This window comes from Oncorhynchus masou, chromosome 12 (genome assembly GCF_036934945.1).
Source record: "Oncorhynchus masou masou isolate Uvic2021 chromosome 12, UVic_Omas_1.1, whole genome shotgun sequence".
Lineage (NCBI taxonomy): Eukaryota > Metazoa > Chordata > Actinopteri > Salmoniformes > Salmonidae > Oncorhynchus > Oncorhynchus masou.
Genome location: NC_088223.1, coordinates 68,232,823 through 68,249,977, shown reverse-complemented (window position 1 = coordinate 68,249,977; position 17,155 = coordinate 68,232,823). Strand labels below are relative to the sequence as shown.

The 17,155-nt window shown below is 45.8% G+C and overlaps 1 protein-coding gene across 1 annotated transcript in view; it reads left to right on the top strand.

Annotated features, from left to right (window-relative positions):
• Positions 1 to 16,670, top strand: part of LOC135550714 (dehydrogenase/reductase SDR family member 11-like) — a 30,970-nt gene extending 14,300 nt beyond the window's left edge. The window contains exons 2-7 of the mRNA XM_064981764.1: positions 13,784 to 13,993; positions 14,850 to 14,944; positions 15,150 to 15,279; positions 15,557 to 15,649; positions 15,911 to 15,976; positions 16,186 to 16,670. Coding sequence (XP_064837836.1) covers positions 13,784 to 13,993; positions 14,850 to 14,944; positions 15,150 to 15,279; positions 15,557 to 15,649; positions 15,911 to 15,976; positions 16,186 to 16,227 — 636 coding nt within the window. The 3' untranslated portion in view covers positions 16,228 to 16,670. The remainder of the gene's footprint in view (positions 1 to 13,783; positions 13,994 to 14,849; positions 14,945 to 15,149; positions 15,280 to 15,556; positions 15,650 to 15,910; positions 15,977 to 16,185) is intronic.
• Positions 16,671 to 17,155: the final 485 nt, after the last annotated feature.

Below are 17,155 nucleotides of genomic sequence, written 5' to 3'. Positions count from 1 at the left end.
AACCAGGATGTCTTGCTCCCAGGCAGACTAAATAACTTTTTTGCCCGCTTTGAGGACAATACAGTGCCACTGACACGGCCTGCAACGAAAACATGCGGACTCTCCTTCACTGTAGCCGAGGTGAGTAAAACATTTAAACGTGTTAACCCTCGCAAGGCTGCAGGCCCAGACGGCATCCCCGGCCGCGCCCTCAGAGCATGCGCAGACCAGCTGGCTGGTGTGTTTACGGACATATTCAATCAATCCCTATCCCAGTCTGCTGTTCCCACATGCTTCAAGAGGGCCACCATTGTTCCTGTTCCCAAGCAAGCTAAGGTAACTGAGCTAAACGACTACCGCCCCGTAGCACTCACTTCCGTCATCATGAAGTGCTTTGAGAGACTAGTCAAGGACCATATCCCCTCCACCCTACCTGACACCCTAGACCCACTCCAATTGGCTTACGGCCCAAATAGGTCCACAGACGATGCAATCTCAACCACACTGCACATTGCCCTAACCTATCTGGACAAGAGGAATACCTATGTGAGAATGCTGTTCATCGACGACAGCTAGGCATTTAACACCATAGTACCCTCCAAGCTCGTCATCAAGCTCGAGACCCTGGGTCTCGACCACGCCCTGTGCAACTGGGTACTGGACTTCCTGACGGGCCGCCCCCAGGTGGTGAGGGTAGGCAACAACATCTCCACCCCGCTGATCCTCAACACTTGGGCCCCACAAGGGTGCGTTCTGAGCCCTCTCCTGCACTCCCTGTTCACCCACGACTGCGTGGCCACGCACGCCTCCAACTCAATCATCAAGTTTGCGGACGACACAACAGTGGTAGGCTTGATTACCAACAACGACGAGACGGCCTACAGGGAGGAGGTGAGGGCCCTCGGAGTGTGGTGTCAGGAAAATAACCTCACACTCAACGTCAACAAAACTAAGGAGATGATTGTGGACTTCAGGAAACAGCAGAGGGAACACCCCCCTATCCACATCGATGGAACAGTAGTGGAGAGGGTAGTAAGTTTTAAGTTCCTCGGCATACACATCACAGACAAACTGAATTGGTCCACCCACACAGACAGCATCGTGAAGAAGGCGCAGCAGCGCCTCTTCAACCTCGGGAGGCTGAAGAAATTCGGCTTGTCACCAAAAGCACTCACAAACTTCTACAGATGCACAATCGAGAGCATCCTGGCGGGCTGTATCACCGCCTGGTACGGCAACTGCTCCGCCCACAACCGTAAGGCTCTCCAGAGGGTAGTGAGGTCTGCACAACTGTTACGTTCCCCAGTTTATGTGTTGTAGTTTGTATGTTTGCATGTGTTTATTTCAGGAAATGGCTTCCTGAAATCCATCAAGCAGCTGATTGGTCGACTCCAGGGCTAATTGGAGAGCTGACCACGCCCCCTCATCAAGACGCAGCTGTCTCCAATTACCTATACCAGAAGCTATATAAAAGCCAGTGTTCTGTGCAGGAGGAGAGAATTTTTGCTGGAAGTAGATTTGCTAGAGAGATTTTGCTGGAGGTAGATTTGCTAGAGGTAGATTTGCTAGAGAGATTTTGCTGGAGGTAGATTTGCTAGAGAGTTTTGCTGGGAGGTCATTGCAGATATTTTGCTAGAGATTTTGCTGGGAGTTCATTGCTGAGAGTTGGTATGTTTAGTGAGTTTGTTGCTCAGATAGAGCTTATTTGACATCCTTTGTTTCTTAGTTTGTTTGCAAAAATTGTTTAATATTCTGTTTCATTTGTTCCCAGGGGGGGAAGGGGAAGGCACCTAGGGAGTGCTTAGGCAAGAGGCCCGCGGGCGTACATATACCCGTAGCATATTCGCTGTCTAGGCACACTAGGTAAGACCTGGGCGGACCACCCCCTTGTATTTTGGTTAGGGCACCAGGTGGTGCTAAATTAGGTAAGTAGTGGGTAGGCAGGTAAGATAGGAGAGGGCGGGCTTTGAGATTTACTTCCTTTGCTTTGGTTCCGTCCAGCCCATCACCGGGCGCATCACCGGGGGCAAACTACCTGCCCTCCAGGACACCTTACACCACCCGATGTTACAGGAAGGCCATAAAGATCATCAAAGACAACAACCACCCGAGCCACTGCCTGTTCACCCCGCTATCATCCAGAAGGCGAGTTCTGTCATCATTATAATCCCTTACCAACCTGCCTCTGGAAGCAATGTCAGCACAATAACTGTTTGTCAGGAGCTTCATGAAATGGGTTTCCATGACTGAGCAGCCGCACACAAGCCTAAGATCACCATGCGGAATGCCAAGTGTTGGCTGCAGTGGTGTAAAGCATGCTGCCATTGGACTCTGGAGCAGGGGAAACGGATTCTCTAGAGTGATGAATCACCCTCCACCATCTGGCAGTCCAACGGACAAATCTGGATTTGGCGGATGCCAGGAGAATGCTACCTGCCCGAATGCATAGTACCAAATGTAAAGTTTGGTGGAGGAGTAATGGTCTGGGGCTGTTTTTCATGGTTCAGCCTAGGCCCCTAACATGCTGTCCAGACCGAACATGCGCGTGGCACTATCTCGCGCATGTTGATTTTGTACATCCACACCAGACGCGATCCAGACACGCAGGTTGAAATATTAAAATTAACTCTGAACCAAATACATTAATACGGGTGCAGGTCGAAACATTCATGGACATTTAGCCAGCTAGCTTTCTGTTGCTAGCTCATTTGTACTGGGATATTAACATTGGGTTGTTATTTTACCTGAAATGCACAAGGTCCTTTTTTTCTGGGTCTTTGTAGAATTTTTAACCATTTTGAGTCACACAAAAGCGTGTGTTCTCTACTCTGACATTTAATCCACAGATAAAAGGGAAGCTAATAGGAGCAGATTTCTGGGCACGATAGCATAGATTCGAGGCATAGTGTACAGACAAAAGGTAAGGTAGGATGTGAGTACATTGGAGGTAAACCTAGGCATTGAGTAATGAAGAAAGAGATATAGTCTCTAGCGAAGTTTAAACCAGGTGATGTCATCGCATATGTAGGAGGTGGAACAACATGGTTGGTTAAGGCATATTGAGCAGGGCTAGAGGCTCTACAGTGAAATAAGACAGTAATCACTAACCAGGACAGTAATGGACAAGGCATATTGATATTAGAGAGAGGCATGCGTAGCCAAGTGAACATATGGGTCCAGTGAGTGGTTGGGCTGGTTGGGGACACAGCGATTCAGACAGTTAGCAGGCTAACAAGCTAACAGTTAGTAGGCCGGAGCTAAACAAGCTAGCAGCTAGTAGACCAGGGCAAGCTAGTAGTTAGCAGGCCGGGCAGGCAAGCAAGCAATTAGCGAGGGCTAGCAGTTAGCAGACCGGGCAGGCAAGCTAGCAGTTAGCAGACCAGGGCCCGGCAGTTTAGCAGTTAGCAGACCGGGTTAGCAAGTAAGCAGATAGCAGGGGCTAGAAAGTTAGCCTTTGGGGTGGGGAGTGTCGCGATGGGGATAAGTCTGTTTTTGCCTCTTCATGCGGTGACGTCGATAGACCAGTCGTGAAATTAGTAGGGTTCCAAGTAGCTCTAGGTAGCTAGCAGGCCGATATTGTAGCCCGGGAGTATGCTTCGGTGGTAGCACAGGAGCCCTGGCCGGGCTAGCTTTAAGCTAAATTGGTGCTTGCTCTGGGATGGAAACGCTAGCCAGGAGTAGTCATCTGGGATTGCGGTTAGCTAGTTGTGAAGATCCAGATCAAAATGTTCAGTTTGCGGTAGGAATCCGGGGATAAAAATAACAGGTCAGTTATGCTCTGGTTAGAGTCACGTTGTTCGAACTGGCGAGAGCTTTCTGAACTGAAGGTTAGCTGATGACCGCTGGCAATGGTTTGCTGACTGATATCTGGTAGTTAGCTGGCTAGCTTCAGTTGAGGGATTCCAGATCCGAAGTAAATATAAATACTTTAGGGAAAAAAAGCAAATCCACGCCACATTGGGTGAGGCGGGTTGCAGGAGAGTATTTAGATGATGAGGTTTAGCAAAATATTTTAAAGGATATGTGACGAAAAATATGTAAAACGATATATACAAGGGACACGACAGGACAAGGACGTCTGACTGCTACACCATCTTGGATGATGTTGACTGTCGTAGGCTACATATTGTACCCAGTCTTTTAAAGGACAGCCCTAACCAGCAGTCATATTGCAGAACCTTAAGAACATGACATAAGACTTGACATGATTTGGTAAGATAGGGCCCCTCAGGGTTGCATGCTTCGTCCCCTCCTGTACTCCCTGTTCAGCAATGACTGCATGGCCAAGCACGACTCCAACACCATCGTAAAGTTTGCTGACGACACAACAGTGGTAGGCCTGATCACTGACAATGATGGGACAGCCAATAGGGAGGAGGTCAGAGACCTGGCAGAGTGGTGCCAGGACAACAATCTCTCCCTCAATGTGAGCAAGACAAAGGAGATGATCGTGGACTTCAGGAAAAGGAGGGCCGAACACGCCCCCATTCATATCGACGGGGCTGTAGTGGAACTGGTCGAGAGTTTCAAGTTCCTTGGTGTCCACAACACCAATGAACTATCAAACACACCAAGACAGTCATGAAGAGGGCACGACAACATCTTTTCTCCCTCTGGAGACCGAAAAGATTTGGCATGGGTCCCCAGATACTCAAAGTTTTACAGCTGCACCATCGAGAGCATCCTGACCGGTTGCATCACCGCCTAGTATGGCAACTGCTCGGCATCTGACCGTGAGGCGCTACAGAGGGTAGTACGTACGGCCCAGTATATCACTGGGGCCAAGCTTCTGCCATCCAGGACCTAAATACTAGGTGGTGTCAGAGGAAGGCCCAAAATATTGTCAAAGACTCCAGTCACCCAAGCCATAGACTGTTCTCTCTGCTACCACATGTCAAGCGGTACCGAGCGCTAAGTCTAGGACCAAAAGGTTCCTTAACATATCTTCTACCTCCAAGCCATGAGACTGCTGAACTGTTAATCAAATGGCCACCTGGACTATTTACATTGACCCCCCTCCCCTTTGTTTTTACTCTGCTCCTACTCGCTGTTTACTATCTACAGTATGCATAGTCACTTTACCCCTGCCTACATGTACAAATTACCTCTACTAACCTGTACCTCCGCACATTGACTCGGTACCAGTACCCCCTGTATATAGCCTCGTTATTGTTATTTTATTGTGTTGCTTTTTACATTTTTTATATTTTACTTTAGTTTATTGGGTAAATATATTCTTAACACTATTTAAGTAAGCATTTAACGGTAAGGTCTAATACCTGTTGTATTCGTGGCATGAGACAAATACAATTTGATTTGACTTGACTGATGTAGCATAAGCTTATTGACTGCAGTGAACATACCAGCTAGACTGGCTCAGTTGAATTGCTTCCCAGGCCCACCCTTATTTATAGTAAACTTCTGCTCCTATCTGTAGCTTCCTATGCTCTGTGTCAGGCAGTCAGCAGGTAGGATGAAATCCCGGCATATTGGCTAGCCTGACCCAGTGAGCGAGTTACACAACACTTGGCGGTGGGCATTTCTGCCTCTGTCATTAGCTACTCCACCCCCAACATGTTATCAGTGTGTCACAGCCAATCACATCACTGGGTTATACTTTCCAAACAGAGACTACTTTTTATACTTATTATTTGCCATATGTTTTAATTTACCATGTAGGCCTATCCTTATATAGGTTGCCTAATTTCAAGGGTATTTTTCTTTTTTTGCGAAGCTTCTATAGCAATGCTTTGACAATGACAGTGTAATAGGTGTGTTTAGTGGGGTTAATCTGATTGAGCATATAGTGACTAACTAGCGACAAGCTAGTGATGTTGTTATATAGCCCTATCTTGATTATCCTCAGGGAGAGGGGTAATAAAAGCCTTTTCCCTCTCCAACCTTTGGACCTTTCTGCGGCTGCTCTTTCATTCTGTTCAATGGAGGTGATCATGCAGCACCCACCCTCTCAGTGACGGCCCAACCTCCTCCTCCTCCTCCTCTGCCATAATCCTTTTATATCTCCTCATCATTCCTTCCCAACTTATGAAGGACCTGCTTGTAGTCGATGTCGACTACTCTAAAGGCAATGATCTCAGGAAAGACAAGCAGTGTTTTTGGTCAGGTCTCAGGTGACAGCCTATCTTTCATTTTGAAAGATGGGACACCCCTTACTCATTGAATTCATTACAACGGGTTGTCTCACTTCACTGTTACGGAGTTTTTCTGTTAGAATGTCTGAACCAAGAGTTTGATATCAGACTGTTTCTTACATGAATATGCCACTTTGATTTGTCCTGCCATTCACTTGGTCATTTTGTACATATATATTAGATTTATTTGTAACTACTACGTGTGCCCATCTCATTGATATAAAAGTATTAGAGGTACACAAGTAGTTTTTTTAAATAGGTCACTGTAATTATATATATGGCCACCGCACATCCTGCGCGTAATGGTCATTATGGGCAGCTATTCCAACATAATCTCTTTTGTTTATATATATTTTTTTACTGTTGCCTAAATTTTTACTTGGACCCATTTGTATGTTATAATCCTTTATAATCATAAATACCTCTGTGATTAATTATGATTGACTATGCACAAATGTGAATTGAATTGTTTCCACACCCACCATGCGACATGTGCGTAATGGTCATGTGAGGTGAAATGTGTATATTTTGGGATGTGTGTGTATTTTGGGATGTTTGACCTGACAAAGATCCGTTTCGCATTGAAACATAGTCAATAAAGCAGTGAATTGGGACCCTTAACAGTGCGGGCCTTGTTCTTTATAAGGTCTGGACTAATCATGCATTGTTATGTGATTGTCATAGCTGTGTCTTGGGAGGGTAGCTGGCTGCCATGGTGAGGAACTGCATATAATAACTGTAATTAGAGACTTAAAGCTCTGACTCGACATCGCAAGACAACTACTGTGGTCTCTAGTTTCCTTTCTCTCCTCTTTGTCATCCCTTTCCCTCTCTCTCTCTCTCTCTCTCTCTCTCTCTCTCTCTCTCTCTCTTTCAATTTCTCTCGCATAGGCCTACATTCATTGACATTTTTTAAATTCTCTTTCCATTCTGTGTAATCTTGTGATTTGCTCATTTTGTAGTATGCTTTCTATCCAGCCCATTCTTTACCCCCCACCCACCCACCCAACAACCCTCTCTTTCCCTCTCTGTCTTGCTCACTCACTTGATAATGAGGACAAAAATGCAATGTGACAGGCCCAGTTGCATTTTGTGTTACAGGTGTTTAAAAAAGATGGGAAGAAAAAGAGAAGGGGAGGGGGGGTGAACTAAACTGTCCGTCTTAGCAATGATGCCCACTTTCCGATCAAAAGGAGAATAGACACATTAGCCTAAAAAACAATCGTTCTGTTGTCTCACTCAGTGCCATGCAGAGTGAGTTAACCTGAGACAAATCTAATTTCAGAGCACTTCCTGGCTGCACTGTAGCTTACTAGCTTAATCGATTACTGCTGTCTCAACATAGGCTCCCATCCCATCTGAAAGCACTGTAGCCGATATTAATATTATTTATTTCATTTAGAATAGAAATACATCTAAATCCTATTAGAAGTGTGAACAATTGTGGATAAGCAGGGCTAAACGCGTACCCAGTCTTGTATAATATGTATAGGTGAATGATTGGAGCTATCTGATGCTGGATGGGTGTGTGGGACTCGGACACTGCCTGAGACAGTCAGTTAATGATGTCTCCCTGCATTTCTGACCTTACATAACAAATCGACCCTGCAGGGCTAGACTACGCGCCACTAGATGTCAAAAGAACCACTTGATACATTAAATAAAATCCTTGAAAGATACCAAAATTCTGGTAGTTTACTGGTAAACTTAAAAAATATACCCACCATTTACAACCCTATCCCTGATCCTGTCCCGTCTACCCCTGCTCTGCTCACTCACATCACCCCCTCTCTTCTTCTGGCCAAGGCTGCACTTCAGTTCACTGCTCTGTTTGGCGATCATTCCTCATCCTCTTCCTCACACCCTCACCTGCCTTCCTCTCCCTTCCTGTGAGTCACTGTCTGTTCCAGCCCACATAGACAGACACACACACACTCAGGCGTGGGGGGGCAGGGCAGGGCAAAGAGGGAAGCCCCTGTTAGAATGCTGAGGCTGTGATTACCAATTGAAATCCTCTTGCTTGTATTTGTGCTATTGAATTGAAATGATGTTCACCCTCATATGACCCTATTTATTAACTCTGTTGAAATATGTGTTTGTAAATCTAGAGAGAGCTTACAAAAATATTTCTAATCCTGGGGTTTTGTGTTCGGGTAATGCCTTCTCTGTAGATAATCCCAGTTAAATCAATACATCCCAGTCTCTGGAGGCTCTCTAGGCTATTTAGAATATTAGGTAGCCCTTCCCACTCACAGCCCGTCATCCCGTATATGGGTTAAAAATGGCAGATTTTGTCATTGAGAAACGCATTAATTGGAATGCAGTGGCTGTATAGTAAAACAGCTCTGTGTGGGTTTTGACTGACAGGCGTTATAAACTTGAGCACCACGCGCGACGTGAAGTTGCCCCCACCCCTCCCGCTAATTGGGCTACTTTTGCACATTTGTTATCGTCTAAATGAGGGAGATGCTGTAAATCGAGCGGAGTCGATGTGTTCTGAAAGATGAGCCGTTGAGGATTAGAATAAATACCGCTTTGATGTCATACAAGCAAACCACACACCATGAGTCCAAATGTGCACATTTCCTTCCATATTTGAAAATTCATGTAATTTATAGTATCACTGTTTATGATCGCTATGCTTGATCCACAGTTACAAGGAGGACATGCATAATACCCTGGGTTGTCCTGAACAGAATGAGCCTATCTTTGTCATATTGTGAAGAAAATGTTGCCAAGGAACACTTGAATGAACTCAATTCTATGCGCACCAAAATTACAATCTATTTGAAGTGTCTTTTGAAAGCCTAACATTGTAAGATTGTATTTTATAACTTCGTAAGCCATGCTGGAAATAGAATAAGCTTTCAAATGATGCTCACCTGACCCAGATAGCGATATATAATGGAAGGTTTTTGGATTGAGTAAACAACAGTAATTGTGTGATGGTAGGGACGTAGGGCAGTATTCCAACAAAAAAAACTACAAGTGTTCTTACTTCAGTTCCTCTATTGCAAAGCTAGGAGAGATCAAAAAAGAGCTTATAGTTGAAGGCTCTTTTCTTGAGTCATAAAGTGCATTGAAATTACTGAAGAACTGTGCCGTTTGGAGTAGAGGTCGACCGATTATGATTTTTCAACGCCGATACCGATTATTGGAGGACCAAAAAAGGGTGTGTTTGTAATAATGACAATTACAACAATACTGAATTAATACTTATTTTAACTTAATATAATACATCAATAAAATCAATTTAGCCTCAAGTATATAATGAAACATGTTCAATTTGGTTTAAATAATGCAAAAACAAAGTGTTGGAGAAGAAAGTAAAAGTGCAATATTTGCTATGTAAGAAAGCTAAAGTTTCAGTTCTTTGCTCAGAACATATGAAAGCTGGTGGTTCCTTTTAACATGAGTCTTCAATATTCCCAGGTAAGAAGTTTTAGGTTGTAGTTATTATAGGAATTATAGGACTATTTCCCTCTATACCATTTGTATTTCATTAACCTTTGACTATTGGATGTTCTTATAGGCACTTTAGTATTGCCAGTGTAACAGTATAGTTTCTGTCCCTCTCCTCGCTCCTCCCTGGGCTCGAACCAACAACACAATGACAACAGCCACCATTGAAGCAGCGTTACCCATACAGAGCAAGGGAAACAACCACCCCAAGGCTCAGAGCGAGTGACGTTTGAAATGCTATTAGTGCGCGCTAACTAGCTAGCCATTTCACTTCGGTTACACCAGCCTCATCTCAGGAGTTGATAGGCTTGAAGTCATAAACAGTGCAATGCCTGACGCACAACGTAGAGCTGCTGGCAAAACGCACGAAAGTACTGTTTGAATTCATGTTTACGTGCATGCTTCTGCCTACCACCGCTCAGTCAGATACGTAGATACTTGTATGCTTGTATGCTCAGTCAGATTATATGCAACGCAGGACATGCTAGATAATATCTAGTAATATCATCAACCATGTGTAGAGTGATTATGATTGATTATTTTTTATAAGATAAGTTTAATGCTAGCTAGAAACTTACCTTGGCTTACTGCATTACTGCGTACCAGGCAGTTTCCTTGTGGAGTGCACCGAGAGAGAGGCACGTCGTTATTGCATTGGACTAGTTAACTGTAAGGTTGCAAGATTGTATCCCCGAGCTGTCAAGGTGAAAATCTGTCGTTCTGCCCCTGAACATGGCAGTTAACCCACCGTTCCTAGGCCGTCAATGAAAATAAGAATGTGTTCTTAACTGACTTGCCTAGTTAAATAAAAGGTAAAAAAAAAATCTCTCTATATATATTTTTTGTTTTTATCGGCAAATCAAAAATACTGATTTCCAATTGTTATGAAAACTTGAAATCGGCCCTTATTAATCGGTCAACCTATAGTTTGGAGAGGTGTTTGGCCACTTGGAGACACCAGTTAGACCTCTCACACAAACCCTTGTAATCAGTTTCCTATCTTGCACCTACACCAACATGACAATGATTATGTCACCGCTGTCGGAAGGAGCAGACCAAGGTGCAGCGTTGTGGGCGTACATTTCCTTTATTTATCCAAATGATTCCAAACAAAACAATAAGCACTACAAAAACAAACCGTGAAGCTCACAAGCAAAGTGCTCTAAACAAAGTCAACCTCCCACCAACACATGTGGGAAAAAGGTTACCTAAGTATGGTTCCCAATCAGAGACAACGATAGACAGCTGTCCCTGATTGAGAACCATACACGGTCAAACACAAAGAAATAGAAAACATAGAATTCTCACCAAGTCACGCCCTGACCAAACCAAAATAGAGACATAAAAAGGATCTTTAAGGTCAGGGCGTGACAGTACCCCCCCCCAAATGTGCAGCCTCCGGCCGCAAAACCTCAACCTATAGGGGAGGGTCTGGGTGGGCATCTATCTGCGGTGGCGGCTCTGGTGCGGGACGTCGTCCCCGCTCCACCTCAGGCTTGGCCCACTTAGGTGGCGCCTCTGGAGCGGGGACCCTCGCCGCCGACCCTGGACTGGGGACCCTCGCAGCGGGCCCCGGATAGGAGGGAGACTCTGGCTACTCCGGACAGGAGGGAGACTCTGGCAGCTCCGGACAGGAGGGAGACTCTGGCAGCTCCGGACAGGAGGGAGACTCTGGCAGCTCCGGACAGGAGGGAGACTCTGGCAGCTCCGGATAGGAGGGAGACTCTGGCAGCTCCGGACAGGAGGGAGACTCTGGCAGCTCCGGGCTGGAGAGACACACAGGAGACCTGGCTCTGGGAGCAAGCACAGGACTCACCAGGCTGGGGAGACATCCAGGAGGCCTCTTCCTTGGCCGAGGCACCGGATACACTGGGCTGTGGAGGCGCACTGGCGGTCTCGAGCGCAGAGCTGGCCCCACCCGTTCTGGCTGGATGCCAGCTTCCACACGGCAAATGTGGGACGCTGGCAACGAGCACACCGGCTTGTGAATGCTCCGCCTCGACACCGTGAGCATCACCCCATAGGACGGGGCCTTACCAGTCCCATGCTCTCCACGCTAAGCACGAGGAGTTGGCTCAGGTCTACTACCTGACTGTACCACACTCCCCGTGTGCCCGCCAAATAATTTTTGGGGCTGCCTCTCACGCTTCCTTGCCAGCCGTTTTCGTGTCACCAACTCCATTCTCCTGTATCCCTCCTCGCACTGTTCTAGAGAATCCCAGGCGGGCTCCGGCACTCTCCCTGGGTCGACCGACCACCTCTCTATCTCCTCCTAGGTTGTCTCATACTCCAGATAGTGCTGCTCACCTGTCCAGGAGTCCCTTTCACCACGCTGCTTGGTCCTTTGGTGGTGGGAGGTTCTGTCACAATCCTCTTCCTGTGAATGACTGGACCAAGGCGCAGCGTGAGACGTGTTCATGATATTTTATTAAAATCAGAACATTAGCACAAAAAATAACAAAGAGGAAAACGAACAGTTCTGTAAGTGGGCAAGAGCTACCTAAGTATGGTTCCCAATCAGAGACAACGATAGACAGCTATCTCTGATTGAGAACCATACCCGGGCCAAACACAAAGAAATAGAAAACATAGAACACAAAACATAGAATGCCCACCCCAACTCACGCCCTGACCAAACCAAAATAGAGACATAAAAAGAATCTTTAAGGTCAGGGCGTGACAGATTATTATGTTACTGAATGTATCCAGAGTATTATTATATTTTGTTATTGACTAATGCTGAGAAAAGTACAGTAAAAGTAAAATGCACAAATGACTCAGTCTTGTGTCAGGTGAACTGCGTGTCCTCACTTTTGGTCTGATAGTTTCCCCATAATCTGCAAACTGTTTTCTATCAATTTCTACCATGGCCATGTATATGCTTTCTATAGTTCTTCTGAGAGAGAGGGAGAGGCTCAGAGTACCATGCAGTCCTTGGCATCATCTCTGCCTGCCAGTGCTGCTACTGCCACCAACCCCCCTTCTCCCTCCACACACACTCCTCCCCTCTCTGCCTGTACTGAGAGCAGTCCAGACAGGGACATCATGTTATGGGTGCAGTTGTGCCAGGTAAAGGGATCTGTGTCCAGTTGCATCATACAGACAGAAACACCCTCCTAGAGGCCTGCAGGGAGGCTGACCTGTTTGTGCTGGTTGGGCCTGGAGCAGGTCAGGGAGGCAGGGTCTGTAGCTCTTCATAGTTTGATCTTTAGTGAAGGAGTAAGGTTCATAAGGGTCAAGGGTCACTGTAGTCATCATGGTTAGTAAGGGTCATAAACGTATTGCTTATTTCCTTAAACCAGACACTGTGTCTAGACAAACACATGGCCCAAAAGGAAACATGTATAATACCTGCATTTTGTCAATAACACTTTTGAGATTACAGATGTTTGGCATTAAGGTGTTCCTACACTCTTCAGACAAGACTAGATTAAATGTTTGTTATGGTGTGCTGCAGCTGACTAGCCTGAGTTTGCCATGATCATCTTCCTTTTATGCAATACAGGGATTGATTTTATGTTTGTGCCTCCTTTCAGATAATGTATGGGAGAATGGGTAGGGCAATGTTTCTTTACAGCTGAAATCAGTGTGACTGACCAAATTCATTAGGCATATTTCATTACTAATAATTTTGAATGCTGAAAGCACAACATGCAAAGTTTTGATCTGGAGTTTTTTAAATTCTGATGTCAAGGGCCTCCCAAGTGACGCAGCAGTGTAAGAGGTGTCATTACAGACCCGGGTTCGATCCCAGGCTGTGTCACAACTGGTCATGACCGGGAGTCCCATAGGGCGGCACACAATTGGCCCAGTGTCGTCCGGGTCAGGGGAGAGTTAGGCCAGGGGGGCTTTACTTGGCTCATCGCGCTCTAGCTACTCCTTGTGGTGGGCTGGGCGCCTGTAGGCTGACTTCAGTCGGCAGTTGAATAGTGTTTCCTCTGACACATTGGTGCAGCTGGCTTCCGGGTTAAGCGGGTGGGTGTTAAGAAGCGCGGTTTGGCGGGTCATGTTTCGGAGTATGCATCGACCTTTGCCTCTCCCGAGTCCGTTGGGGAGTTGCAGCGATGAGACAAGATCGTAATTGGATATTCCGAAATTGGGGAGATAAAGAGGGTTGAAAAAAATTTGCATGACATGTGTTTACCTGATTTGTGACCGAGGTCTTGTCCCTATCTGTGTTGTGTTTGTAGAAACTGGCAGCAGAGTGCCAGAGTGCGGGCTACAACGGTACGCTGATCCCCTATAAGTGTGACCTGTCCTGTGAGGAGGACATCCTGTCCATGTTCTCTGCCATCAAGACGCTGCACCAGGGGGTGGACGTGTGTATCAACAATGCAGGCCTGGCCCACAATGAACCGCTGCTCAGTGGCAAGACAGACAGCTGGAGGAACATGATCGACGTGAGTGGACAACACACACACTGTACACATGGGTTTACACACATACACGCTTTAACGAGCAGAAATATACAAAATGAAGAGAATAACTAGCTAAGCAAGGGAAATACTGGTTGTTGTAGAGTAGGTGGTGTAAAGCATAGTTCATGGGGTTCAGTGAACCCACATAACCACACACACTACCCCTCACAAGAAGTCGTTCCATTGGTTATGAGAGTAGACCTGGCAGTGGTACTACAAAAAGGTCCACTTGTGGAAGAAGGCAGGTGTTATTTCTATTATGCTGGGACTTTTCTTTACACTGTGATTCATGGAGCTCTTGACCATTCCATTCAAGACCCCCAGGCGGAGCCCGTCTGCTCTAAAAGTAGTCCCATCCCTCCAGAGGAACTGAGCATTTCTAACGCCTGTCCATCTGTTGCCATGGCAGCCAAGATGAATGTGTATGGCGTGTATATTTTTAGATGGTGTAATCTGTATTCTGACCTTGTTCTGCTGTGGCAACCCCCCAATGCTACCTTAGCTGCGCCACTGTGGCTTTACCCTGCCCTGCCTGGAATCACTCTCAAAGTCACTGTGACACGGTCATATGATGAATGAGACAGGTCAGGTGACACAATTTGACACAGTGACACACAATGACACTCTCTACCTGTGTGACCAGCCAGTAACCAACCAGTATGTTGTCTGAGGTCATTTTTGGTCTGTTGTCATTTTTGAGGAAGTAATTTCACAAGGGGCCTTAGCACTGTTGAGAACTATAACTGTATTCTCATTCACCTAGACTGTCTAAAACAAGTATTTTTGTGTGTGAAGGCAGATGCAGATGCTTGTTTTTGACAGAAGCTCCCCCTTATAGGTGAATGTCCTGGCCTTGTCTATTTGTACACGTGAGGCCTACCAGTCAATGAAAGAGCGGAATGTGGACGATGGCCACATCATCAATATTAACAGGTAGACTACAGCTTCTTTACAGCCCATTAAATGCCTGTTATGAAATACTCTCTCAGGAGATACAGTGAAGAAGGCCTACAATTTCACTTTTGGTTTTAGACAGAAGATTCAGAGGGATACTGGATGGGGATGTAGCACAATCATATACATGCCATTATTTCACTCTCTTTTACTACCCCCCGCCCTCCCTTCTTCCCTGCTATAGTATGGGGGGACATAGAATGGTACCTAGTGCAGATGAACATTTCTACTGTGCCACAAAATATGCTGTGACTGCTCTAACCGAGGGGCTGCGGCAAGAGCTACGGGAAGCAAAGACCCACATCAGAGCCACGGTTAGCAGAGCAACATTACCTTGTCACAGTTTTTCTGAATCTGACAAATGGCCTATACAATTATTAGATAGAAAGATGATTGTTGAGTATGTGTGTGTATTCGTCCGTGTGTGTGTGTGTGTGTGTGTGTGTGTGTGTGTGTGTGTGTGTGTGTGTGTGTGTGTGTGTGTGTGTGTGTGTGTGTGTGTGTGTGTGTGTGTGTGTGTGTGTGTGTGTGTGTGTGTGTGTGTGTGTAAACATCAACAACGAGCATGGTTTGAGCCTTTCTCTTCCATAGTGTATATCCCCTGGAATAGTGGAGACTGAGTTTGCCTTCCGGCACCACAACAGCGATCCAGAGAAAGCAGCTGCTGTGTATGAGAGTATAAAAGTAAGGCAGCTAGAATTTGTGCGAGTCCGTGTGTTGGTGGCACCTTAAATTGGGAAGGACGGGCTTATGTTAATGGCCTGAGCGGAATCAGGGGAATGGTATCAAATACATGGTTTTGATGCCATTGCATTTGGTCCCTTCCAGCCATTATAATGAGCCATCCTCCCCTCAGCAGCCTCCTGTGGTGGATGGGGCTACGGCTTCTCTCAATACAAATATTTTAACAAGCTGTATTACTAATTGGCCTTTTTTCCTCTGCAGTGTTTGAAAGCACAAGACATAGCTAGTGCAGTCACATACATTCTGGGCGCCCCGCCTCATGTCCAGGTAAAGTAGTGCTCTGTCTATCTGTTGCTTCTGTCAACATTTGGCTTACATATATCCTGCCTCTCTCTTAGATAGACCAATGGTACTATATGTTGTCAATGTTCCTGACCTGCATAGTCTGAAACAGTGTGCTTTTATAGAGGACATTCATGCAGTTTGTTGGATGCCTCTATTTTTTTGTGTATGTAACCCCGCTTGTCGGCCTCTAGATCGGAGATGTGCAGATGAGGCCGGTGGAACAGATGTCATAGCAACAGAGCAGGAAGTTAAGCAACTGGAGGAGCCGATAGAGCCAGGCAGCAAGCACCATTGTGACGACTTCTTAGCGACCTCTGCTGGGCAACGACAAAAACAAACAAACTACTGTTCAACTGGATTTGGACTGAAGGGATTGGTTTGAGGAGGTGTGGAGGAGGCTGTGTGTGGTGGAGTGATATCTGGCCTGGAGATTAGAGGATGGGCAGGTACTCTTAACCACTACTGAATTACTGTGAGTGCTGCTACAACATGGGCTTTGGTGTATTGCTCTAGCAGCCTTGTTTCAAAATGAAGCCACATCAAACTTTGGAGAAGAGAAGAGGGTTGCTGCTCCGGTGCGTCATCTATTCTACATGACCATCCTGACTGACTGACTGACTGACTGACTGACAGAAGGACCGACCGAGGGAGGGTGGGAGGGAAGAGTATGCCATCAATTCTACATGACCATCCTGACTGACTGACTGACTGACTTCTACATGACCATCCTGACACTGACTGACTGACTGACTGACTGACTGACTGACTGACTGACTTACTGACTGACTGACAGAAGGACCGACCGAGGGAGGGAGGGAGGGAAGAGTATGCCATCAATTGCACATGAACATTTTTTTTGTAGGTCATATTACATATATGTTTAAAATAATGGAATAAAACACTGCTATTTGTATTATTTTTTATATAAATATTTTAACTTTGATTATTGGTACATTTGGATAATATGCTGTACCCTCTAACCATAGACATTCGATCCATTTTTACTATTTTGACGTGTTTTTAATAACAAGCCGATTTGGTTAGCCTGTTATGTATCAAGTACGTCCCGCTTGTACGTTTTTCAAACCCTATGTCAACCATCACCAATCAGCAAATGTGTATAAGGGACAGTCAAGCATGATTACGCAACCATCACTTATG